This window comes from Capricornis sumatraensis, chromosome 7 (assembly GCF_032405125.1).
Source record: "Capricornis sumatraensis isolate serow.1 chromosome 7, serow.2, whole genome shotgun sequence".
Lineage (NCBI taxonomy): Eukaryota > Metazoa > Chordata > Mammalia > Artiodactyla > Bovidae > Capricornis > Capricornis sumatraensis.
In genome coordinates this window covers 15,029,228-15,055,632 of record NC_091075.1, presented here as the reverse complement: position 1 = coordinate 15,055,632, position 26,405 = coordinate 15,029,228, and the positions used below count along the sequence as shown (strand labels likewise).

The following is a 26,405-nucleotide window of genomic DNA, read 5'->3' as shown; positions in this document are numbered from 1 at the left end:
CAGAGATATGTTCCACTTTACGTGACTACACAAATAGGCACTTTTTTTTGCCCAGGTGCCAAGAACATACCAAAATTTGCATTGACCTGGGCACACAACTGTGTGGCTGTTTGCCAGATTTTATCAGTCTTCCAGGACCACTAACTGTAGCTTCATGTGTGGCTCATGGATAGTGAAGTGTAGCCTGACAGCAGCTGCTTTAATGTTTCTTCCTGTATCCTGCTGAGGGTTAGTAAGAAGAGAGGCCATGGAAGAGGAAATTATGCCTTCTAGACGTGTGGGTCAGTATTTTCCAATTAAGATGAAAAGATCAGGATTCTTACTGATAAAGCTTGTTCTGTCCTGTATTTAGCTGCTTCTGCTCCTGGGAACCATTTCTTTTGCGTGCGTTGAGTTTAGGATATTTCCCTCTGATATATTTACCTGTCATTCATTAACAATGCCATGTTGTCCTTAGATGGGGACCCACTCTTACATAATTTTTTACATAAATAAAAAGCTCATTTTGAAACAGAATTGAATTTGTATATTTTTATGTTTGTTATGTTTGTTCTGTGAAAACCTGTTTTTTCATAAGTATATGCTAGTAATTGCCAACGTATCAGTCTTCAGTCATGAATGATCAGATGCTGGGACTTCTGACTTTTGCTATCTAGTTATATTCAAGAGTCAAGAAGAAGGCACTTGCTGTTCATGCCTCTGTAAGAATTGTAAAATGCTTTCTAAAAATGAATAGCTTTCCATAATCTCTTAAAATTCAGTAATCTACTTAGTTCAAAGTTTCAAATTTTAAACCAGTTGGATTTACTGTATTGCCCTACATATCTACACTAATGCAATTTATCAAGAGTCCATTATCCCATTCTGATGTTAGATGATCTGCTTGGTAAGTTCATGATTTCAGGGGAATACTGAAACCCTAAATTTGCAATCAGTGATCTTTTTAAAATATCCACGGTGATTATCTCAGAGACAACCATGCCACTGGAATGAACACACTGATACAAATCTCACCCTTCAAAGACAGATTTTATTCCCACACTACTCCCCTGAGAACCAAAAGGACCATATTACTTCTGAAAACCACAAATAACTAGTTTTGAACTAACTTTGAAATTTGTAAAGAAACAAGCCCGTGGTCAATTTCCTCTTCCTCACGTTGAGCCAAAAATAGGACAGGTTTGTTTCATTGCCCTCAAACCCCCTTACTTACAAAGACAGCCTTGCAATATCGCACCTGGAACTAAATGCTTTGTTTCACAGTGCCCTGGAAAGATGTAGTTTTCACAGAGAGAAAATGTGCCAACCAAATGCTGACAAGTCTTGAGAGATTCTGGTATTGTTAGGATAGCCTTGCTTTTAAAATTTTCCTATTATTTAAAAAAGGTTTTTGCTGCCACATCTGTTCAGTGTTAACCTATGCCAGTGAGTTTGCTAGAATGTTTTCAAAAGTGAATCATTGCTCTGTGAAGATGGGTCATTTCTTATCTCAGTGCTGGATACCCCGGAAGACCTAGAAAAGAAACGGGTCTGCCGCATCATCACCCGTGACTTCCCACAGTACTTTGCGGTGGTGTCTCGCATCAAGCAGGACAGCAACCTGATTGGCCCGGAGGGAGGCGTGCTGAGCAGCACCGTGGTGCCCCAGGTGCAGGCCGTGTTCCCCGAGGGGGCACTGACCAAGCGGATCCGCGTTGGCCTACAGGTACGCCCACATCAAGATGCAAGTTAACCTAACATGGATTTTATTCCGGTGATTCAGAATCAGCTTTTCAAAAGAGGATTAAATGGCTAAAGCATCCAATTATTCTTGGGTGAGCAAAAGGTGCCCTTAGAAGTCATCAGTGTCGTAAAGTTTTATATGAGTGTTTGGTAACAGTAGGAAATTACAGTTGCCATATTTGAAGACACAAAACTGATTTATGAAATAAAAATGTATTAAGAAATTTGACATGGAATATAATGATGTATTGTTTATTTTAATATTTTTCCTTTCTTTTAAAAGGCTCAACCTATGCACAGTGAGTTGGTTAAGAAGATTCTGGGCAACAAAGCTACCTTCAGCCCTATAGTCACTTTGGAACCTAGAAGAAGAAAATTTCACAAGCCAATTACCATGACAATTCCTGTCCCCAAAGCTTCGAGTGATGTCATGTTGAATGGTTTTGGGGGAGATGCACCAACCTTAAGATTGCTATGCAGCATCACAGGTGAGTCACATAGGACTATTTTGTTAATAATAGAAAGTTCTGGAAGAAGAAACTTAGATTGTAAATGCTAAATTACCTTTGTTCTAAGATGCCTGCATCTTACTAATATGCATTAATTCAGGAAAAGCACACTGACTAGGGAAGTGAGAGGGAATAGGAAATGAACTAATATTTTCTAAATAAAGCCTGATGCCAGCCAGACTTTTAGACACTTCAAATACATGGTCATTTTTATCTCCAAAGTAGCCCTCTGAGGAAAGTTTAATCCCCTTTTACTAGAAAGGAAACCAAGACTGAGAGAAGTTTTTTTACAGTTTGCTTGAGATTATACTGTAAATATCTGACAGAGTTTGGATTCAAACCCAAGTCCATGTACCTCTAAACCCAAGCTTTAAGCCTTCATTGAAGATATCACCTTATACCTGTGGCAAACTAAATGATACCTTGAATAATTATACCAACTATTTCAAACTTTTCTGTCCAGGAATTGGTTATGACTTTATCATTAATCTGTGGGCTAACTATGGGAAAAGGAAGGGTATTTAGTCTTCTCAGTTGGAAGTTGCAATAGCTTTCAGTTAACCATCAAACTCCAGAAAGATATTCCCAGGACACTGGCTGTCGCAGACCAATAATACTACCACAGATGGTGAGAGAGAAAAAAATCCACACAAGTAACCTGTGCTGGAACTACATCATTGAGAATTTCCCTATTTAACAGAAACTGAATGGTACTAGCATTCAGTAAATATTCATACTGTTTTTAGTAGGAATAATAACCATATCTGCTTCAGTATTATTGGATTGTTTTTTCATTTCTCCTCATTTTAGCAGGAATGTTCATCCTTCTTTTATCCTCTCTCTCATTCTTCCTTCATATCAATGTTTTTTTTCCTGTACTCTTGATAGCAAACCATTGAGACTTTACCCCATAAGTTTAATAGTATGACATAATTTTAAAATACATGGGGGTTTCCCTGGTGGTCTAGTGGTTAAGACTGTGCTTCCAGTGTAGAGGGCTCAGGTTTGATCCATGGTTGGGGGAACCAAGGTCCTACATGCCACATGGCATGACCACACACACACGCAAAAAAAGACACTCAAAACCAAAACAAAGCAAAAATAATAAAAGAAAATACGTGCCCTAAAATGAGAGTAGTGAGAAATCATATGCTTCACTCAGGGCCTCTCCCAGTTATTCATGTCTGCTTATTATATAGCCTTCCCATACTTACTGATTCATGTGTATGTGATTAATCATCCTATAATATGCTATGTAGCAGCGCAGACGCAAAACAAGTCAGATTGAAAAATGTCTGTGGCACATCCTGCCCTTCTAGATGATCAAATGAAGATACCACCTGGGCCTTGACACCATCTAGTCTAGTTATTCTGGGCCTCTGTCTTGGGATGGATTTGTTCTGAACAACTTCTTAAATTTACTTGTTAATTTTTACAAATATGTTAGTAGATTTTTGGATTTTTGTGTTTTGCTCTATTATATAATTCTGTTTAGAATGTATATTTTATGGGCCTCCTAGAATAAGGAATTTTGATAACTCATTCCCTTCTTTAACAATCCTTTAGAGTCAAAATTTGTTTTCCTCTCAAACATATATTTCTCCTGCAATGCCTGAAGACAGTTTTGTCCTTATTTATGCCAACTTAATTTCTCAGTAGAAGTGAAAGTCAGCATCACCCTCCAGAGTGATGTGTCAGTGTACAGAGGCATTCACTCATTTGTTCTTTCACTTTGATATTTACTGAGCTTTTAATATTTTCCAAGGATTTTTGCCAACCTTCAATTGCAAATTGAAAGGAAATTTTGTTTCTTGAAAATAATTACCTAAAATATCAAGTGAAAGAGTGTTTGGATTTTTGCTTTAACAAAGCATTCAGCTCCTTGGTTAGTCGAAGGACCTTTTAAAATCATCAACTGAATACAATTCAAAATTATCTTCAGAAACTAGCAATTACAATAAAAAAAAAACTTTAGAATGTCAGGGAGAGAAAAGAGCACCTAGTAATTTGAAGCAGTTATTCAAATGACCTCCCTTAAATTTAGTTCCGTGAAATGTGGTGTTAATGTCTGTTTTCAGTGTGTCATTTTCTTAGCACATAGTTTTCAGTCACTTTGTTTCCAGGGTGTCATCCTGAAGAGTGAATGAACGTAGCCAGAAGCCAGAACCACAAAGCCTTTATTTTATAGCACCGAGTTTGGAGTTCTGCCTAATTTTTTTTTCAACAATCCTGTTATTTCAGGTGGAACCACCCCTGCTCAGTGGGAAGATATTACAGGAACTACGCCATTAACATTTGTCAATGAATGTGTTTCCTTTACAACCAATGTGTCTGCCAGGTATGGTTATACTGCACAGAAAAACCATTGGAATTGTGTGCCCAAATGTCTTTTGTTTTACTTTGTTTCATACATTCTTTAAAAGTGATTTTTTGGGGGTTTGGTTTTAAAAATGGTCTGCATTTACTTTCATGTCTTAAACCAGACTCGCCAGTAAATGCAATAGTGATAATGCATTAATGAAGTATGAAGTACAGCCATTCAGATTAAAATCTAAAGAAAGTAAATTATTGCTGGCTATTACTGTGTGACCCAGACTCTAGTTTTAGCAGCCACAGCCAATTTCTCCAGTCCTGAAGGACTTAGGAACGATGAATTTCCTGCTGTCAACAAAATAGCCTGAACTGTTTTTTTTTTTTTTTTCCAAACAGAATGATAACCAAACCACAGAGCATATCATGGTTTGCTTACACAGTTTAGAGTTTTCAGTGACGTCTATGCACCATAGCATATTTACACATTATCCTTTTTGTGTCACATATCTTTAAAAAGCTTAAGCTGTTTAGTTTCATTGCATGTGTGTACACCAACTCACTAGTTCTCATTTGCTTGATCTTTAATGGATTGCCAAGTGTTTTCCTATTTGTTTAATTTGATTACTATAAACTCTTGTGACTTAAGAGCAAGAGGCAATATGTCCATTTTCTTTTATTTTCTTTTTATTTTTTTACTTTATTTTACTTTACAATACTGCATTGGTTTTGCCATACATCAACATGAATCCACCACGGGTGTACACGTGTTCCCAATCCTGAACCCCCCTCCCACCTCCCTCCCCGTACCATCTCTCTGGGTCATCCCAGTGCATCAGCCCCAAGCATCCTGTATCCTGCATCGAACCTAGACTGGCAGTTCGTCTCTTATTTGATATTATACATGTTTCAGTGCCATTCTCCCAAATCATCCCACCCTCTCCCTTTCCCACAGAGTCCAAAAGACCAATACAGTATGCTAACACATATATATGGAATTTAGAAAGATGGTAACGATAACCCTGTATTCGAGACAGCAAAAGAGACACAGGTGTATAGAATATGTCCATTTTAAAGATGAGAAAGCTGAAGTTGAGAGTAGTTAAAGCTTACATTCTTATTCAGGGGGTAAAACGATAGATGCATGAATAACAATGCACAGCAATAGCTGGGTGTGATGATCCGTTTGTAGTCGGAGCCACCCAAAGGGCTCACCTGTGAGTCTCTGGTTCTGTGTGTCTGTGTGTCCTGCCATTCACTCATCTCCACTCTAATGCCGGAAAATGACAAGTTTTGAATGGAAAGATACAAAAGAGTTACTGAAAGAATTCAAAAAAGGGTGTTCACATCAGAGTGGTCAGAGAGAAGGTAGCCCATGAGATTGACAGAAACCTAACAGGCAGATAAAAGTGGAAAAGAAGGTAACATGAGCTAAGATGCAGAAGGGCATTGGAGGCTGGCAACAATGGAGTCTGTAATTCAGAAATAATGCCAGAATGTTGGTTAACATTATTTACAGCAGGCCTTATAGGAGAGACAAAGAAATCAGGAGTTATTATATTATTATAGGAATAATATAATTCTTTCAGACAGTCGAAGAAGCAGTGAGTCAAGGATAGTTGAATCAGTGTAAAGAGGAAGGAGGTAATACTGAGGGCCTGCCAAGGACCAGGAACTAGGCTGCCTTCAAAGCATTACAGTAAATGAAATAGGCCAGACCCAAAAGAACAAATATTGCATGTCTCCACATAAATGAGGTACCTAGGATAGGCAAATTCGTAGAGACAAAGTTTAATAGAGTTTACCAGGGACTGAGGTGAACAGGAAAGTTCAAAGTTACTGTCTAATGGGTATAGTGTCTGTGTTTGGGATGATGAAACATTTCTGGAAATGGAAAGTGGCTGTGGTTGCGTAGTATTTTAAATGTACTACTGCCACTGAATTGCGCACTCAAGAATGGTTAAAATGACAAATTTTATATTATCATTAGTGCACACAGCCCATTTCTTGGAGTTGAGGCTGCCAATTAGATTATATTTTATCACAATTAAAAAGTAGAAGAGGAGAGATGGATCAGGAACTTGAAGGAGAGAAAAGCTAAGAAGATAAGGAAATTTCCAAATCTTTAAAGATTATGAGCAATGAATCAGGAAGGAGGGATCAGTGATGGAGGAAGGTTTCAAAGTGAGAGGATCTGGAAAAAATCTTTGACGTGTATAAAGAGCAAATTGAGAAAATGTGCATCTGATGGTTACTGCTTTTTCTGTGAAGTTACCTTTCTGAAGGCCTGAGGGATGTCATAAAGGTTTAGCAACATTACTATAATGTATAAAATGATATCTAAGGAAAAAAATTACCAAAATATGTCACAGATTTGACTGAAGCTAGAAATGATAAATTATTCACAAAGCCAATAATTTCTTGTATGGATTATATTAAGCAGTATTTAGGAGTTCTGAAGCAAAAGCAGATTTTTTTGAAAAGTAGTGTGGTTGATCCAACCTTGGTGACTATGAGTCCTTTGGAAAAGAATGATGAGATGAAGAAACGTTAGGTAGATTTTGTTGAAAAGAGTTTTAGGAAATGAAATGAGGAACAGCAAGGGTGATCAAAGAAAATAGAAACTCATCCAGCAAGATACTGGTATAATACCAGGGTGCACCACAAAAGGATTCTAGACACTGAAGATGTATTTCAGAAGACTGAATACTCAGAAGACTTCCCAAGGAAGAAAGTTACACAGTGTTTAATATTTGGGCTGAAACACCTGCACATCCTTGTCTCTCCCTCCTTCTCATCCATCCTCCTCCATTTCCCCCTCCCTGTCTTTCTTTCCCTTTGTTTTTGCTTTCTCTCATTATCTCCCTCTCTTGCTTCTCACTTTTTCCAAGAGGCATGCAATGATTACTCTGATTGTATTGAAGGAACTAATTTATTTTTCATGTAACTGACTATCCTTTTTCATAGTTGTGGAGTCCATGGATACAGAGGGCCGACTGTATTCTGCCTTTTTGTAAAATGAACCTGAGCGTCTGTGGATCGCGATATCTGTGGAGTTCCAAGAACCAATCCTCTGTAGATACTAAGGGATGACTGTAATTAAATTTCAGATAACTGACTTTGTTTTTTTTTATAGGTTCTGGCTGATCGATTGTCGACAAATTCAGGAATCTGTTACCTTTGCATCACAAGTGTATAGAGAAATTATCTGTGTACCATATATGGCCAAATTTGTAGTGTTTGCCAAATCACATGACCCCATTGAAGCCAGATTGAGGTGTTTCTGCATGACTGATGATAAAGTGGATAAGACCCTGGAACAACAAGAGAACTTTGCTGAGGTGGCCAGAAGCAGGGATGTGGAGGTACTGTGTTTCAAAAACCAATTTATGTTAGCATGTTGTTTACACCTCTTTTAATATATTTAAAATAGTATTTATTAAATGTTATTCAGTCGCTAAGTCGTGTCCAGCTCTTTGCAATCCCATGAACTCTAGCCCACCAGGCTCCTCTGTCCCTGGGATTTCCCAGGCAAGAATACTGGAGTGGGTTGCCGTTTCCTCTTCCAAGGGATCTTCCCGACCCAGGGGCTGAACCTGCATCTCCTGCACTGGCAGAGGGGTTCTTCATGCTGGGCCGCCAGGGCAGCCCATCTAATAAATAATGCCATCAGAAACAGACCAGTCAACATCCTGATCAGCTAGAAGGCCAGTGTCTACAACGTGCCATTTTCAGCCAATTTGGACCCATTCAGTAGGGATAAAAGGACTCTTTTAAAGATTATTAAGGGAGAAATTATGCATTATCAATAAATTATAAGTATATAAATGGATATAGCAATTTACATGTTGTTATGTTTCCTTGTTCTTTTTTTTTGAGGTGACTATTTATTGGATTTTTTTTTTCCTATTATTCTTTAATCATAACGAAAACAACCTGGAGGGGTGGAATGGGTGGGATGGAGGTTCAGGAAGGAAGGGGCATGTAACTCCCGTGGCTGACTCATGCGGATGTACAGCAGAAACCAACACAATATTGTAGAGCAATTACCCTCCAAATAAAATTAAGCAAATTTTAAGGAAATTTAAAAACTAGTAAAGGAAACAGCCCAGGAGGTATATCCTTTGTGTAAACGTAAAAATACAATATCCAGGGCTTTGCTACACTACTCTGTCTTATTTCTTAATTTTCCATAAGTGTGTATTTTTGATATCGAATTCAAGTAACCCAATTCATTGTGATGTCAAACATATAAATTTATGATTTAAAGACATATTGATTTGGGAAAATAACATGGTACAGTGTTAGAAATGAGTACAGTAAGATTAAATGCCCCCATGCATTTGAAGATTCCTATTACTAGTAAGGGACTTCCCTGGTGGCTCAGACAGTAAAGCGGTAAAGCATCTGTCTACAATGCAGGAGACCCGGGTTCGAGCCCTGGGTTGGGAAGATCCCCTGGAGAAGGGAGAGGGAGTGCTGGTCCATGCTTGTCACAGATAAGACAAAACGTCAGTCAGGATTTTAAAGATTATTGTATGCACATTTTAAGAATTTTAATGTTCCAGTAATGTAATAATTTCAGCTATGGTATTCTTTTTGTTTTTCTCTATTTTCGTCAGGTCTTAGAAGGAAAACCCATCTATGTTGATTGTTTTGGCAACCTGGTGCCATTAACCAAGAGTGGCCAACATCATATATTCAGTTTTTTTGCCTTCAAAGAAAACAGACTTCCTCTCTTTGTCAAGGTAATATATATATGGAATTTGGAAATGTGTTTTATTCAGCATCAAGTAAGGCTTTGACTTCCTTTGGTAGAAGAGAATATTTGCTTTTCAATCATTTCTAATGATTTTTTGTAAGTATTTCTATAAAATTTTAAACTCCTAAAAACTGTTTTTTAAAATCAGATTCAACCTTGATTTTTAGTTATAGGCTAAGAATGAGCGACAAATTGCCTACTGATTAATTAGGAAAACTGGTCAGTCTTTTCCAAATTTTAAGAGAAGCCTCTCTATTTTTTTAACTATTATTTCTTTTAAATATTTGTGCTTAAATTTTTTTTGATATATGAACTTCACAAATGTGGAGACCAAAAAGAGTTCTTAGTGACAAATTTTTATAGTAAAAGCTCTTAAAAACCCAGTTAATCTATCAAGAAATTATCCCAGATAGAGCAATAGACTGGATATACATTCATAAATTCATTCAATAAACATTTGTGGAGACATTTCAATGTACCATGAATTTGTTGTCCCTGTTTAGGAATGTTAATCTAAGTTAGGAATTTATCATATTTAACATACACAATTTATCGTAATTTAACATATGCAAGTTACATTTTAGATACCAGTTCTGAAGAGAACAAAAATGAGTATGAGGGAGAGATTCATGAAATAAAAGGAAATAATAATTCTATTTAAGTTTTAATGTCTGTTTTCTCAAGATCTCTACTGAAAGCTTTCATTGTGCCATTTCTGGTTTAGTGGTTTTCCTGATTAAAGATAGGTTCTTCTAAGGGGTAATGGATCCATTTACTATGCTCTGTAATTATGCTAATATTTGATATTGTTAGTGGGCAAAAGTTTTCAAATACAAAAATAGGAAAATGACTTAAACATTTCTCTAAAGAAGATGTACAAATGACCAGTAAACACATGAAATGATGTTTAACAGCAGAGAAATTCAAATTCAAACCACTATGAGATACCACTCAGTACTCATTAGGATGGCTATTATCAAAAACAAAACAAAATAGCAAATATTGGTGAGGATATGGAGAAATGGGGACCCTGATGCCTTGCTGGAAAGAATATAAAATGGTGTAGCCACTCCATACTGTGGAAAATAGTATGACAGTTCCTCAAAAAGTTAAAACATAGAATTAGCATATCATCCAACAATTCCCCAAAAATTGAAAGCAGGGACTCAACCAGTTAATTGCAATATTCATAGCAGCATTATTCCCAATAGTCAAAAAGTGGAAATACTCTAAATATCCATCGACAGATGAATGGATATACAAAATGTGATATATGCATACAATGTAATATTATTCAGCCTTAAATGAGTAAAATTAGCCAGACACCAAAAGACAAATATTGTATGTTTCCTCTTATATGAGATACCTAGAGTTGTCAACTAGTCAGAAAGTAGAATAGTGGTTACCAGGATATGGGGGAAGGAAGGAATAGAAAATTATTGTTTTATGGAAACAGTTTCAGTCTGTGAAGGTGCAGACATTCTGAAGATGCATGGTGGTAATGATTGTACAACAATGTGTATGTACTTAATGCTAGTAAACTATACATGTAAAAATGGTTGAAATGATGTTTTATGTACAATTTAACACAATTTTTTTAAAAATGAAATTCTGGTATATATTGCAATGTGAATGAATCTTAATAATATTATGCAACCTGAAATAACAGATACAAATGAACAAAGATTGTATAACTCTGTCTATACAAGGTACCTAGAACAAGCAAATTTATAGGGACAGAAAGTTAAGTAGAGGCTATTAGGTGCTAGAGAGAGGAGAATGGGGAGTTATTGCTTAATGGTGTAATGTTGCTGTTTGGGATGATGGGAAATTTTGCACAGTAGTGATAATCACATAACTTTGTGAATGAGCTTCATGCCACTGAGTTGTATGCATAACAATGGTAAGAATATAAGTGGAAATGGTCAGTTTTGTGTTACGTATACTTTATCACAATATTAAAAAAGCTGAATGATTTTTTAAATCATTGTAAATGATAATAGGAAAGGGGAAAAGGAACACTTCCAAATCCTCGCTTAGCATCACCAAGTGAATTTTACTTTTCTCTGGTTGTTTTGAGTGTCATCTCACTAAAGTAAACAGTGTTTATCACACGTGAGTGAAGCATGTATGCCTTTCTTGTTCAAGGTACGTGATACGACTCAGGAACCTTGCGGACGACTATCATTTATGAAAGAGCCAAAATCTACAAGAGGCCTGGTGCACCAAGCTATTTGCAACTTAAACATCACCCTGCCAATTTATACGAAGGTATTATAATCTGCTGTAGTGCAGTTCAGGCTGTAGAGGATTTGATTTTCAAATCCTTTAGAATAGATACAGGCAAAGACACTGAATGCAACCACGTATAATAGTCATTTTTGATATTCTGTCCAGTTTGTGATTTTCCATTTAAGTAGGGAAAAAAGTAGCTCTACCTTATTTTGCATTAAATTCACTTTGATGGAAAAATTTCTATAAATATGTGTTGGATATGGAAGAGAGAAGATTTCAATGTAAGATGTAACCTTTTGGACTGAAATTGAACATGAAATTATTCACTTTGCCTTCCTTATTGTTTTTATGCGCCCTCCTGGCACCATGCTAGTAGTGCTTTCGGCCCTGCCAAAACATTACGAGTCTATTAGCTTCGGTTTACTGCCAGTTCACAGGTGGATTATGTATTATGAAATTCAGAGCAACTTCAGGGTATTTTACCTTGTTGCTAAAATAATTATGTGTTCATTTTGTAACCTGTACTATCTGGGGAGCATCAGATTCATTGTTCCAACTATTTTAACATGATGAGTATACAAAATACTCACATGTTATAGGAATAGATTTGAAACATTGTTGAAAGGAAAATTAATACTTGACCCAAATCTACTAGAAGTTTTTCTTTCTAGTCAAACTTCTCCTCTTTACAGAATTCCTTCATTACTCTGATAAAATCAAAGAAGACTAGGGAATAGATTAAATGTTGGGAAAAGCTTCTTTTATTTTTTGAAAAATTTTGACCAGTATTCCTTTTTAATGGAAAGTTCCCATGTGGCAATTTATAGAAGGTTATAGCAAGATGTCAGAGTGTATTTTAGAGGTTGAGAAGTGGGATACTAGCAGGTGAGACTTGGAGGAGAGGTGAAAGGTGAAAGTGAATGTCGCTCAGTCGTGTCCGACTCTTTGCGACCCCGTGGATTCTACAGTCCATGGAACTCTCCAGGCCAGAATACTGAAGTGGGTAGCCTTTGCCTTCTTCAGGGGATCTTCCCAACCCAGGGATCAAACCCAGGTCTCCCTCATTGCAGGCTGATTCTTTATCTACTGAGCCACAAGGGAAGCCCAGGAGGAGAGGTAGAAACATATTTAAAATCCTAAATCTTAACTCCATGAAAGAGAACATTTTCTATGTTTATTTTCATTCACCATTTTTCATGATTAATTATTCTTACAAATTAGAACTCGGTCACATAGAGAAAACTATGTAGCATCGTATTTAACACTAAGTTCTTATTTAATGATCAAAATGAAATACCACAATCTGCATATGTAAATTTACATGTTATTACAAGAATTAAAATACAGCGGTAGGGATATGCATCCAAATAACTGTTATCTAATAGCATTCCAGTGGTAAAGAATGTACTTTGGGGGTTGTAGTTCTGAGCACTTTTGAAACACTGAAGCAGAATGCCAAATAAGAACCACAGAGAAATATGTAAATGCTGGGGCAATCCATCTGAGTGATGTGTAAAGATGAATGAGCTTTGTCTCTGAGTCAAATGAGCTTTCAGTATGCTATAAAAGAAAGCATTTAGTTCATTATTCCTTTTTGTATCTAAGTCAAGATATATCCGGCACAGTTACTAATTCTATGATGGTCCAGGACAGCTCTCCATTTAGTAACTAAAACAAAAAGAAAACATTGACAAACATGGTAGAGTTTAGATATATTTTAGAACAGAGTAGCTCTTTATTACAAGAGAACTCCTAAGTATTGCCTGTGTATTGAAAATATCTTCAATGCATGTTCATTTGTGGCTTTTACATGTTTAATCAATACCTGTAATGGCTGAGATATTCATTTCAGTCAGTTCAGTTGCTCAGTTGTGTCTGACTCTTTCCAACCCCATGGACTGCAGCACGCCAGGCTTCCCTGTCCTTCACCAGCTCCCGGAGTTTGCTCCAACACATGTCCATTGAGTCGGTGATGTCATCCAACCATCTCATTCTCCGTCATCCCCTTCTCCTCTCGCCTTCAATCTTTCCCAGAGTGAGGGTCTTTTCCAATGAGCCAGTTCTTCGCATCAGGTGGCCAAAGTATTGGAGTTTCAGTTTCAGCATCAGTCCTTCCAATGAATATTCAGGACTGATTTCCTTTAGGATGGACTGGTTGGATCTCCTTGCTGTCCAAGGGACTCTCAAGAGTCTTCTCCAACACCACAGTTCAAAAGCATCAGGATATTATGCTGAAATATTATCATCACCATTTCTGTAGACATATGCCATCAAATCCACGAAATGTCACACTTTGTGACTGCTGGTAACCTATATCTGAAATGAATACATTTATATTAGTTCTTTTGTCTAATAGATTAGTATATTTATAATTTTGGTTCTTTTGTCTTTTGAATCTATAGATGTTTACATTTAAATCAATCTTCTTTAATTTTTGTGCTTGCCTTCTGTAAACTGTTAGTAAGAAAAAATATGTGAATGCTAACTGTATGCTTGCCTGTTGATGTTTATTGTCAGGGTATTTAGTCTTGTCTTTTCTTCTAAATACTCTCTACTCTTCCTGCTCTCTTTCTCCACCTTGCATGGCATCTTGGGGTGGCCAGGAATCAGAGTCAGATCAAGAACAGGAGGAAGAGGTAATTATATGGCCTTGTCGCTTGTTAATGGCTGTGTCATTGCTGTAACCACTGATAAGAGCACATGATTAACAGAGAATGGTTATACAGTTGTTTTTAGTAATTGAAGGGTCACAGTTTTACTTAACTCCCTGAACTTGTTTTCTCATGTTATGGACTCATTTCATAGGACACTAAGACTTCTCTATAAATTATTACCTGTCTGTGCAATAATACAGATTTCTCTACCAATTACTGAAAATCAAACCACAATCTCAGTGGTTCTCAAAGGTTGGTCAGGAGATGCCAGGAGGATAAAACCATTTCCTTAATACTGAGTCATCATTTGCCTTTTAGCCCCCATATCCTCACAAGCTACACAGAAGTATTCCAGAGGCTGCATTGCATATGATGACATTATCACCCTGACACTATGGAATGTGTGCTTGTTTACACTTGGGCTCTTGTATTTTCTCAGCTGTCATTTATAATACAGATACATATTTATATATATTAAACATAAGCAAAAGTTCTTCAGACTCCCCAGTATTTTTTTAGGAGTATAAAGGGAGTCTTAAGAACAAAAAGTTTGAGAACCACTGAAATCAAAAGGAGCATGTAGTTCATCCATTTTACTATACTAATATTATAATGCAGAACTCTACTAATAATGAGCACTTCTTATAAGGTAGACGCTTTATTAAGTATTCCACATACCCCGTCAACAGCGATCTCACAGTCACGCTAAAAGATGTATGTTGTCATACCATAGGGGCTATATGACAGAGGAAAAAATGAGTCTTAGAGAGGTTACCTTGAATAAATAGCCATTTGAATTATACCTGCTTTGATAGTCAAAGAAAGTATTTTGTTTTCCTAATAAAGATCTGAAAATGCCTAAGCATTATAGAAACAAAAGAAATTATTGAAAAAGTTATTATACTTAATTAACATATTGCTTCATATCTCTAAGAAAAATGGAATTGTTATTTGTTTCATGTAAATGTTTTCAAATATACCAGTTTTATTTTTTAATGTTATTCTGATGGATTTGAAATACAAAACCCTAAAGAAAAACATAATAAATACCCTTGTGCTCACCAGCTTAAAATTTAAGGCCTTTATCTGTTCAGAGACTACCCCATCAATTCCCTTCTTTATTCATACCAGCCGTGGAGCAGGATGAGAGGGGTAATTATAGACTCCTTGTCCTACCGTGTATGACCAGATGCACAATAAACTTACACGACTAAAGCCATGCTTACCCTCAAGTGTACGGTCACTCTTTGCCTCACATATTCAGTTTCCCTTCTGCAGCTGATGACTCGATCCCCAGGCTGGTCAAAATGACACCTACATACTTTGTTGAGAGAGCAACACAGTTATGAAACCAGCTTTCCTATTATATCCAAATGAGTTTTTCTATTAGGCTTGCGATTTTCTATTGAATATTTTCAGGAACTATTCAGTGCAATAGATCTAGTTGGTGTTATTTTGGGGGTTTGGAATTCTGTCTTGTAACTAATAATGAAACTGTTTCTATAGAACATATCACCCTGGCATGTTCTTTGCTTTTTCTCAACTAAATTGACACTTACTGTTTTATACCTACTTCACTTTTTTTTTTTCCTGGCCCTTTTCTCTAATATGTATTTCTAACAGCAAACACCTCTAGGTCTTATCTTCCCAAAGAAACATGTTGGGAAGGACTTTCTACCCATAGAGTCTAGAAAGCAGATTTGTTTTTTCCAAAGCTAGGATAAGAATCAAAGACACTCTTGGGGAAGAACTGTAGCAAATTACTCTGACCTTCCTATAACTTATGGTGTCTCCCATGTTTATAATTATGATAGAGTTTATTGTGTACATCAGGGATGTGGGACACAACACTATTTGTAACCATTCAATTTATGTATCTTTTCTTTCAGATCGATATGACATCAGAAAAAAGTAAGATTTCAAATAAAACTGAGTTTGTTTGAAAGCTGGCTACAATAAAGAAAAGCATGAATTAAGATGCAAGCTAGTTGCCATTACTAACCATTATAATAATTATATTTTTATATTATCCTTATTAATCATTAATATATTTTTAGAGAAGCAGCTTGGCCAGTTAAATTATGAATATATCTAATTTGTGAGCAAATTATCAGTAAAATGCAATGATTATTCATCTAAGCATTCACTTTCTTTTGGATCCCTGTTAACCCTGCTTTTGCTGTTATGCTTGTTTAGAAACTCACCATACCGTTTTTGTCCATTTGTTAGCATAACATTGTCATCTCATTTTTTTAAGCTCTGAAGTGACAGTATCACTTTTTATATCAAGCGACCCTGACATCAGTAGAGAGCTCATTACTTATGTAGGCCACACCTGCAAAAGTGATACTGTCTTAATAGTTCTCAGCTAAAGCTAATGTTCCCCTCACACCACCCCCCGACCCCTTGCACCTCTTACTGTGGTGAAGTGTAACTGACTTCTCTAGGGCTGAGGTCTAATTATAAAAGTGTTCTGAAAAAATTAAGAACCAGGAAAAGCAAAAATGAAAACCTCCTGGATGAAATTACTAATCATAACAGTATGTCATAATGTCATAATAGGGCTAATTTTAAATAATGATGCAGAGCCTAAACATAATATAGTACAGAAAGAACTGATTTTTATAGACATTGAGAGAGCTATCTTAGAGCTCATTTTAGGTTTGTAACATTCAGTTAAATTTTCAGTTTGTTGGCTTGTTTCTGGTGACTAGGTTCTTGTGTGGAAGAAACTGAGTTTTTCAGGATTCTTTCTTACTCTTATGCCCCAAATGCTTTAGAAAAAAATCTGATTTTTAATGTTTATTCATCTAAAGATTTATTTTGATTTACTGTATTTCAGAGTGCTATTCCTGAAAGGAGAAAACTTAGAAGTATGTTTAATATGGTCTTTAGGCCCAATGCAGTAATCTTTGGACTTTCCCCCCCTTTCTTGAAGTCCTAGCACAATGTTAATTTACTGCTAAGTTTTTGAAATACTTTTAATTGAGTCTCTTTACCCTCTTAAATATGAGGGTTAAGATCATGATGTAAGATACAAGCTAGTTGCCATTATTAACCACTATTACTAACCACTATAAATCTTTGTTTAGGACTAGCATATTTAAAATTCTGGATGTTTTCATTGTTTTATATCTGAACAAATCTGTATTAATATAAGTTAAATGTATCTTTATAAATGCATTTCACAGAGTATATCTCAACAAATATTCTCTCAAGAGAAGGCACTTATGTTTATAAAAAATTTTACATTATTATTGATTTCATTAATTCCTTTTTATAAAGAGATTTTATTATTCCACTTTTTTCTTTGGTACTAATGTTTATTTAAATGACCCTTTATTCCTTGGATACAAGCTTATAGGAATTAAAAATTCATCCATCTGGCTCAATCATTTAAAAAAAAAAGGTTACTATATTGATATAGTGCCATTAATCCTCCTGAATGAATCAAGGTATCGTGACTGTTTAAAAATTTTCAAATATAGGCTTACATTTGGCCTCCCTTTGGGGGGGGCTACACTGTGCAGCATGTGGGATCTTAGTTCCCCGACCAGGGATCAAATGCTTATCCCCTGTAGTGGAAGCTCTTAACCACTGAACTGCCAGGGAAGTCCCATGTTTGGCTTTCTTTTAGTGTAAAAACAATCATAAAATAATCTTCATCCAGGTATGAAATAATCTCCAAAGAAGAGCTCTGTTGAAAGGGCTTTTTGAACTAAGGTCTTTTCCTGAGTACATTCTAAAAGAGTTTGAGTTTTCCTCCTTGCTTTAATGGGTGCAGGCACCCACTGCCCATGCCTCAAGCATACTGCATTGAGTATCTTGTGTATGGACTTTTAGGGAAATAACTATGCTTCACCACAGTCGTTTTCCGCATTTGTTCTAATTTCTCACCATCTTCCCGCCCGTGCATCTCCGCAAGGCTGCCTCTCCCACCAGTTTTAGTGCACCTTTGCTTTGCATGGAAATAACTTGGCTTACATAAACTGTGCGTGTGTCCCGTGTGACTGTCTCTGATTTGGGTTGCCATGCATCACATTTTAACTTTGGACTCACATATAAGTTTAATCACAATCGTTTTTGTTGTTTTTCTTTCCTTTCCTTTCTTTCCCTCCTTGGTCTGTCCATTATGTGTCTAAGCAAGGAGGTTGCTCCAAGGAAAGGACCATGCCTCTCAGCACAAGACTGTTTGTTTCACTGTTAGGTGTGAATTTCCCTTAGATGAAATGCCGGTTTGCAGCTGATTCAGATATATTTTATATAGTCGTTGTATATTGGCAGAACTAAACATGCTGCGTTCCAGATTTTTCTATGATTAAATAATGTATATACATCATTAGGAAGTATTCTGAGTTTGCTACTACTGGCTTTCTCCTAGAGGAAATCAACTATCTGCGATTTCTAATGCTTTTTTCCTTTTTTTCCCATATTCATTTTTTTTCGACATTGATCTGTAACATCTGAACAATCTTGAGATATCTCTGTGTAATTTCACTGCGTTCGTTCTTTGTTTTGTGATTGTGTGTGTGTCTTGATTATTTGTTAAAGCTTTGTTATATGTGTGGATGTGCTACAAGTGAGAAAATTAAGCAAGTTATTTCCTGCTCATTTTTCCTTTTCAGTTTTTTTTTCCGTTAGCCTTGCTTTGCTTTCGTATCCTGAGACCTTGTGGATCCACCATTCCCAGCCCATTTTGTTGTCCCTCCCGCCACGACAGGAAAAGACACTGTGTCGTTTCAGTCCTGATTACATTTGCCAATATCTTTTTTGATTTCCATTTTACTTTCGATGTTTTTCCATTCACATCAAAGATGATGAGACAGAATCTACAGAAACATCTGTCCTGAAAAGTCACCTGGTTAATGAAGTTCCTGTCCTGGCAAGTCCGGACTTGCTCTCTGAAGTTTCTGAGATGAAACAAGATTTGATCAAAATGACCGCCATCTTGACCACAGATGGATCTGATAGGGCAGGTTCCATCAAAGTGAAGGAGCTGGTGAAGGCTGCCGAGGAAGAGCCAGGGGAGCCTTTTGAAATTGTTGAAAGAGTTAAAGAGGACTTAGAGAAGGTGAACGAAATCCTGAGAAGCGGAACCTGCACAGGAGATGAAGGCAGTGTGCCGAGGTCTCAGCCAGAGAAAGAGTTAGAGGAGGAGGAGTGGGTCATTGTCAGTGAGGAGGAGATAGAGGAGGCTAAGCAAAAAGCATCTTCAGAGATCACCGAATACCCATGCGTAGAAGTTAGACTAGATAAAGAGACCAAAGCAGAAGTAGAGAAAGACTCAGCGGGGCTAGTGGACTACCTTACTGAGGATCTGAACTCCTACGTGCCTCCTCACGAAGAGCAGCCCCAGAAGGAGCGAGGTATGGGAGGGGAGAAGCGTGAGGCTCAGGGTCCCAGCAGGCGCTCAGAAAGTGAAGGCAAGGATGCACCCTCAGAGGAGACACAGAGTACACAGAAACAGCTCAAACCAAGCCTGGGGATAAAGAAGCCGGTGAGAAGGAAATTAAAGGAGAAACAAAAGCAGAAGGAGGACAGCTCACAAGCTAGTGCAGAAAAAACAGAACTTAAAAAAGGGAGTTCAGAAGAGTCATTAGATGAAGACACAGGTTCAGCCCCCGAGCCTCTTCCCGCTGTAAAAGCTACGTCACCTTTGATAGAGGAAACGCCCATTGGTTCCATAAAGGACAAGGTGAAGGCCCTTCAGAAACGAGTGGAAGATGAACAGAAAGGTCGAAGCAAGTTGCCTGTCAGAGTCAAAGGCAAAGAGGATGTGCCAAAAAAGATAACACAAAGGACACATTTGGCTGCATCCCCCTCTCTGAAGTCAGAGAGGCACGCGCCAGCATCTGCCTCCTCTAGAACAGAAAGACACACTTCTCTTTCCTCCTCTGCCAAAACAGAAAGGCACCCTCCGGTGTCACCGTCGAGTAAGAACGAGAAACACTCACCCGTGTCACCCTCAGCGAAAACTGAAAGGCACTCCCCTGTGTCATCTTCAAGTAAAACTGAGAAACACTCACCCGTGTCACCCTCGACCAAAACGGAAAGACACTCCCCTGTGTCCTCTTCTGCAAAAACAGAAAGACACCCACCTGTTTCACCGTCAGGTAAGACAGATAAACGCCCCCCTGGATCTCCCTCTGGGAGAACCGAGAAACATCCGCCAGTGTCTCCTGGCAGAACAGAGAAACGCTTGCCGGTGTCACCTGCTGGAAGGATGGAAAAGCATTCTCCTGCCTCAAGCTCCGGGAAAACTGAGAAGCACCTGCCAGTGTCACCTTCTGGGAAAACGGACAAACAACCACCTGTCTCCCCCACCTCAAAAACAGAAAGAATCGAGGAGACCATGTCTGTTCGGGAGCTGATGAAAGCTTTCCAGTCAGGTCAGGACCCGTCGAAACACAAGACCGGACTCTTTGAGCACAAATCTGCAAAACAAAAACAGCCACAAGAAAAAGGCAGAGGTCGGCTAGAAAAAGAAAAGGGGCCGATAGTAACCCCAAGAGAAGCGCAGAAAACGGAGAGTCAGACAATCAGACGAGGCCAGAGGTTCCTGGTCACGGGACTCTCAGAACCCAGAAGAGCAGTCCGTGCTTCCTCCACAGGGTTTAAGAGAGAAGATGGGGCTGGAGAAAAGGAGAAATCTCTCAACCACAAAACACCTGAACCTGTTCAGCCAGTGCCTGAAGAAGAAAGCCATAAAGATAGTGAAGTCCCCAAAGAAAAGCTGGCCGACGACCAGGGAGACATGGATCTCCAGATCAGCCCAGACCGGAAAACCTCCACTGACTTTTCTGACGTCATTAAGCAAGAACTGGAAGACAATGACAAATACCAGCAGTTCCGTATGAGTGAGGAGCCTGAGAAGGCACAGCTTCACTTAGACCAAGTGCTCACTAGTCCTTTCAACACAACATTTCCACTAGATTACATGAAAGATGAGTTCCTCCCAGCCCTGTCTTTGCAGAGTGGTGCTTTACCTGGCAGTTCTGAGAGCCTGAAGCCCGAAGGGGTGGCAGATTCTCCGTGTGGCAGCCTGATGGAAGGGACCCCTCAGATTAGTTCAGAGGAAAGCTATAAGCATGAGGGCCTAGCCGAGACCCCCGAGACAAGCCCAGAGAGCCTTTCCTTCTCGCCAAAGAAAAGTGAGGAGCAGATTGGGGAAACACACGAAACTACCAAGTTAGAAACAGCACCAGAAAGTCATTCCGAAAAAGGACATCCCTCAACCAAAGATGTTGCTGATGGTTCTGAAGGGCAAGGCGCTGCAGTCACTGAGGCAGCAGAGTCCTCTGCTGAGTGTCAGCTGACAGAGGCCACCCCAGACCCTTCCAAAGACATGTGCCCCCCACAAGAAGGCGACAGCCTCGGTGGTCAGAGTGTATCATTAGCAAAAGAAACACCCGAAGGACCGACTGAGGAAGCGACCTGTGACAAAGGTCCGCTTGCACACATTAGTCCATCCCATGAGCCGCAAACTGATACTGAAGCTCAGGAATCCACAGCCACCAAGCCCTCAGAGGAGGCAGAGGCCTCGCCGTTGACAGAGGCTGCTGTAAAGGCAGGCTCAGGGACTGAATCAAAGCCCCAGGCAGCCATTAGAAGTCCGCAAGGGTTAGAACTCGCACTCCCTAGCCGCGAGAGTGAGGTTTTCAGCCCCGGGGCTGATGAATCCTTTGCTGTGAGCCACAAAGACTCCCTGGAGGCCAGCCCTGTGCTGGAAGATAACTCCTCACACAAAACTCCCGATTCTCTGGAACCGAGTCCTCTGAAGGAATCCCCTTGCCGTGACTCTCTTGAAAGCAGCCCCGTTGAACCAAAGATGAAAGCTGGAATTCTCCCAAGTCACTTCCCTCTTCCCTCAGCTGTTGCCAAGACCGAGCTCTTCACGGAAGTGGCCTCTGTGCGGTCCCGGCTGCTCCGAGACCCCGACGGCAGTGCCGAGGATGACAGCCTCGAGCAGACGTCACTCATGGAGAGCTCGGGGAAGAGCCCCCTTTCCCCAGACACCCCCAGCTCCGAAGAAGTTAGCTACGAGGTCACGCCCAAAACCACAGACACCCCAAAACCAGCTGTGATTCCTGAATGTGCGGAGGAGGACGACTCAGAAAATGGGGAGAAAAAGAGGTTCACACCGGAAGAGGAAATGTTTAAAATGGTAACCAAAGTCAAAACGTTTGATGAACTTGAACAAGAAGCAAAGCAGAAAAGGGACTACAAAAGGGAACCCAAGCAGGAAGAGTCTTCTTCATCCTCTGATGCAGATGTTGACGGTTCAGCAGACACGGATGAACCAAAACACACAGAGAGTGTCGAGGATGAAAGTGACGCTCCTGTGGTAGTAACAACAGAGGGCAGGAAGGCTTCTTCCTCCTCAGAAAGTGAACCTGAGTTGACACAGCTGAAGAAAGGTGCTGACTCAGGTCTCTTGGCAGAGCCGGTTATTCGAGTGCAGCCTCCTTCCCCACTTCCATCCAGCATAGACTCAAATTCCAGTCCTGAAGAAATACAATTCCAGCCCATTGTTTCCAAACAATACACTTTTAAGATGAATGAAGATGCTCAGGAAGATTCAGATAAATCAGAAGAAGAAAAAGATTATAAATCTCGCTTACCTGAAGACAGTCATGCTCTTCCCACTGATGGACCAGAGATATCTTATGATGATCTGAATGGAGATACTTATCAACCAAAACTTTGTGATAGCCTTGGGTGTGAGATTGGGAGTCCTACCAACTCAGCCGCTCCTGTCTCTTCAGGTCTCCGCAGTTCCCCTGGTGACGATGTCAGTGAGCAGCTAGTTATCCATAAGGAATCGCTAGCCCTCCAAGACACTAGTGAGAAAGACCTAGAAGAAGAGCTTGATGTTCCTGGAGTCGAATCTCCACAAGCAGATCCCCCCAGTGAAAGCTCTCCATCTTTCTCCTCTTTACCTCTTTGTCCAGCATCTGAAGCAAAAGAATTAGATGAAGACATGGTCTCTACAGCTTCTGCTACAGAAATGGAGGTCACAAAAACTGACCAAGCTTTTGAGAGCTTACCAGAGGACTGTTCCATTCAAGATTCACTCATTACTACTCAAACTGATAGATCATCCTTGGATGTTCCGGTGTCAGACCCAACAGAGACGGATGAAATCTATGATCCTCAAGTCATAAGCCCGTATGAAAATGTTCCTTCTCAATCTTTTTTCTCTGGTAAAGAAAGCAAAACCCAAACAGATACAAGACACACAAGTTTTCATTCTTCTGAAGAGTATTCTGTTACCATCACATCCTCTGTTGAAGATGTAGTAGAGACAAGCTCCTCTGATAAAACTGTTTCAAGTAAAGAAGCTAATTTTGAGGACCAGGTCTTGGAAGTAGAATCCAAGCAAGAGAGTACCTTGCAGGAAGTACAGTCAGATGGAGCCTCCTCATCTTTGGAGACAACTGTACCAAAAACATCAACAGTTGTCAGTGAACAGATAAGCAAAGTCATTATCACAAAAACGGATGTGGATTCTGATTCCTGGAGTGAAATCCGTGAGGATGACGAAGCCTTTGAGGCTCGAGTGAAAGAGGAAGAACAGAAGATATTTGGTTTGATGGTAGACAGACAGTCGCAGGGTACCACTCCTGACACCACTCCTGCTAGGACCCCAACTGAAGAGGGGACCCCAACCAGTGAGCAAAATCCATTTCTCTTTCAGGAAGGAAAATTGTTTGAGATGACCCGAAGTGGTGCCATTGATATGACCAAAAGGTCCTATGCCGATGAAAGCTTTCACTTTTTCCAAATTGGGCAAGAATCCAGGGAAGAGACTCTCTCACAAGACATGAAAGAAGGGGGTACAGGTGCTGAGGCCCCACAGGTGGAGACATCAGCTGAGTCATTAACACTCTCAGAATCGAAAGAAACAGTGGATGATGAAGCAGAGTTACTCCCAGATGACCTGAGTGAGGAGGTGGGGGAAATACACACTTCAGATACCCCACTTAGCTCCCAAATAGACATTTCAGCCTCCATAGAAACATCCATGAAAGAGGCTACTTCTACAGGGCTTGAGGACCTACCCACCAGGCAAATGGGTGATTCCCTTCCTCTGTCCAGCGTGAAGCAGACCACTTGCCCTGACTTCCCTGAACAAGTTGTACAAGTTCAGTTAGATTTTTCCACAGTCACTAGGTCTGTATATTCAGATCGGGGTGATGATTCTCCCGATTCCTCCCCAGAGGAACAGAAATCAGTCATTGAAATCCCTACTGCACCCATGGAGAATGTGCCTTCTACTGAGAGCAAATCCAAAATCCCTGCAAGGACTGTCCCCACTTCAACCTCAATACCTCCGTCGGCGGAATATGAGAGTTCCCTTTCTGAAGATTTTCTACCCAGCCTGGATGAGGAAAGTAAAGAAGATGAAGCAAAACCAAAGTCTAAAATCCCCGTGAAAGCACCTGTCCAAAGAGTGGAGCAGCAACCTTCACATCTAGACTCACCTCTAAAGAAGACAGATGGTCCCCAGGGACAGGACTTGACAAGCAGCGCACCAGATGATAGAAGCAAATCTGAATCTGATGCCAGTTTGGGCATGAAGACCAAATGCCCAGTAGAAACCAGAAGTTACATTGAGACAGAAACAGAAAGCACAGGCGAGGAAGAGGAGCTTGAGTTAGAATCAGAGGAAGGGGCCACAAGACCAAAGATATTTGCATCCCGATTGCCAGTAAAGAGCAAAAGCACCACATCTTCCTGCAGGGGGCCCACAAGCCCCACAAAAGACAGTAAGGAGCATTTCTTTGATCTTTACAGGAACTCCATAGAATTCTTTGAGGAGATTAGTGATGAAGCTTCCAAGTTAGTGGATAGACTTACACAGTCAGAAAGGGAGCAAGATTTAGTTTCAGATGATGAAAGTAGTAGTGCCCTGGAAGTTTCAGTAATTGAAAACCTGCCACCTGTTGAGACCGAGAACTCAATTCCTGAGGACATCTTTGACACAAGGCCCATTTGGGATGAGTCCATTGAGACTCTGATTGAACGCATCCCTGATGAAAATGGCCATGACCGTGCTGAAGGTATTTGCCAGCCACTGGGATTCCCTGTGCTACGCATGTCATAAATTGATATAGTTTTGTTTTGTTTTTTTTGTATGTCTGTTTTATTTGGTGATTTGTGTCTCATTTCCTTTAAGCTTTCTGTAGTGGTTACTATGTTTGTGTAAGCCCTTTGTGTTTTGTGCTTTCTCTGTATACTCTTGTCCGTGGAAACAATCTCAAGATTGAGTAATGAGAATGCTTATGGAAAACATAAACATGATCGGCAGGCAACCAGGATCTTGCTTTTTCTCTAGCTGCTGCACGTGAGGCCATGCAAGCTTTGAGTTTTGTTGTTCTGACTTTCCAGGCTTAGCCTCAAATTAAGCACATGGATTTATTTGGTTTGGTTTTGTATTATGAGGATTCATTGCTTTCTCTTCTTACCTTTGTGTACTTTGAAATAATTAGTACTTTGCAATTTTATGATCATTAGAAAGCCGTTTGCACAAGATGATTTCACATATCATGAAATTCTAATTGTTGCGGATTTGTTTTTGATTTAGAAAGGTTGGATTTCAGATACCAATGGTAAATACTTTAAGCAGTCATAAGGTAAAAGCATGCTTTTCATTTATGCGACAGATGAATAGAGAATGGACTTTGATTAGATGCAGCAGACAACGAAAACTCAAACTTTGCATGATTTAAGTTGACTGTGAGGGGATGATGACCCTTTGAATTATGAAAAAAGGAAACCATAAATGGCTTTGAGAAGAAGCCTCTGGTCTTCCAATATCTCTACAATAAAGACTATTATCTTAAATTTGGATTATAAAAAATGTCATGATACCATGACCTAAAGTGCTGCCCATCAATTAATGGAAGTTAAAAGGCAAAATTTTAGTCTGTGGGAGTATTATCTGAGTTTACTTAGTGATAAGCAGACAGAAACTTTGCCCAAAAAACATATATACACACTAATATAAGGTACACATACAACTATGTACATTTTATTCTTCCTTCTTCCAAGGTCACCAGGACCAAGATAAACATTGTTTCTGGCCATACGGAAAAAAACCGGGATGGTCCGATCAACCGGTGATCTAGATCTCTTTTGAATCTTGGAAGTGATTTTTTGCTACGTGACTCAGAAGTGATCTTATACTCCCATAGGCAATATTAGGAGGTC

At 39.3% G+C, this 26,405-nt stretch overlaps 1 protein-coding gene across 2 annotated transcripts in view; it reads left to right on the top strand.

The window, feature by feature from the left end:
* The window catches only part of ANK2 (ankyrin 2), a 247,787-nt gene that overhangs the window by 202,747 nt on the left and 18,635 nt on the right, over positions 1–26,405 (top strand). For both annotated transcript variants that reach the window (XM_068974921.1, XM_068974920.1), the window contains 9 exons: positions 1,494–1,705; positions 2,006–2,210; positions 4,473–4,569; positions 7,678–7,906; positions 9,164–9,289; positions 11,452–11,574; positions 14,142–14,174; positions 16,082–16,103; positions 19,007–25,255. In XM_068974921.1, the coding sequence (XP_068831022.1) occupies positions 1,494–1,705; positions 2,006–2,210; positions 4,473–4,569; positions 7,678–7,906; positions 9,164–9,289; positions 11,452–11,574; positions 14,142–14,174; positions 16,082–16,103; positions 19,007–25,255 (7,296 nt within the window). The remainder of the gene's footprint in view (positions 1–1,493; positions 1,706–2,005; positions 2,211–4,472; positions 4,570–7,677; positions 7,907–9,163; positions 9,290–11,451; positions 11,575–14,141; positions 14,175–16,081; positions 16,104–19,006; positions 25,256–26,405) is intronic.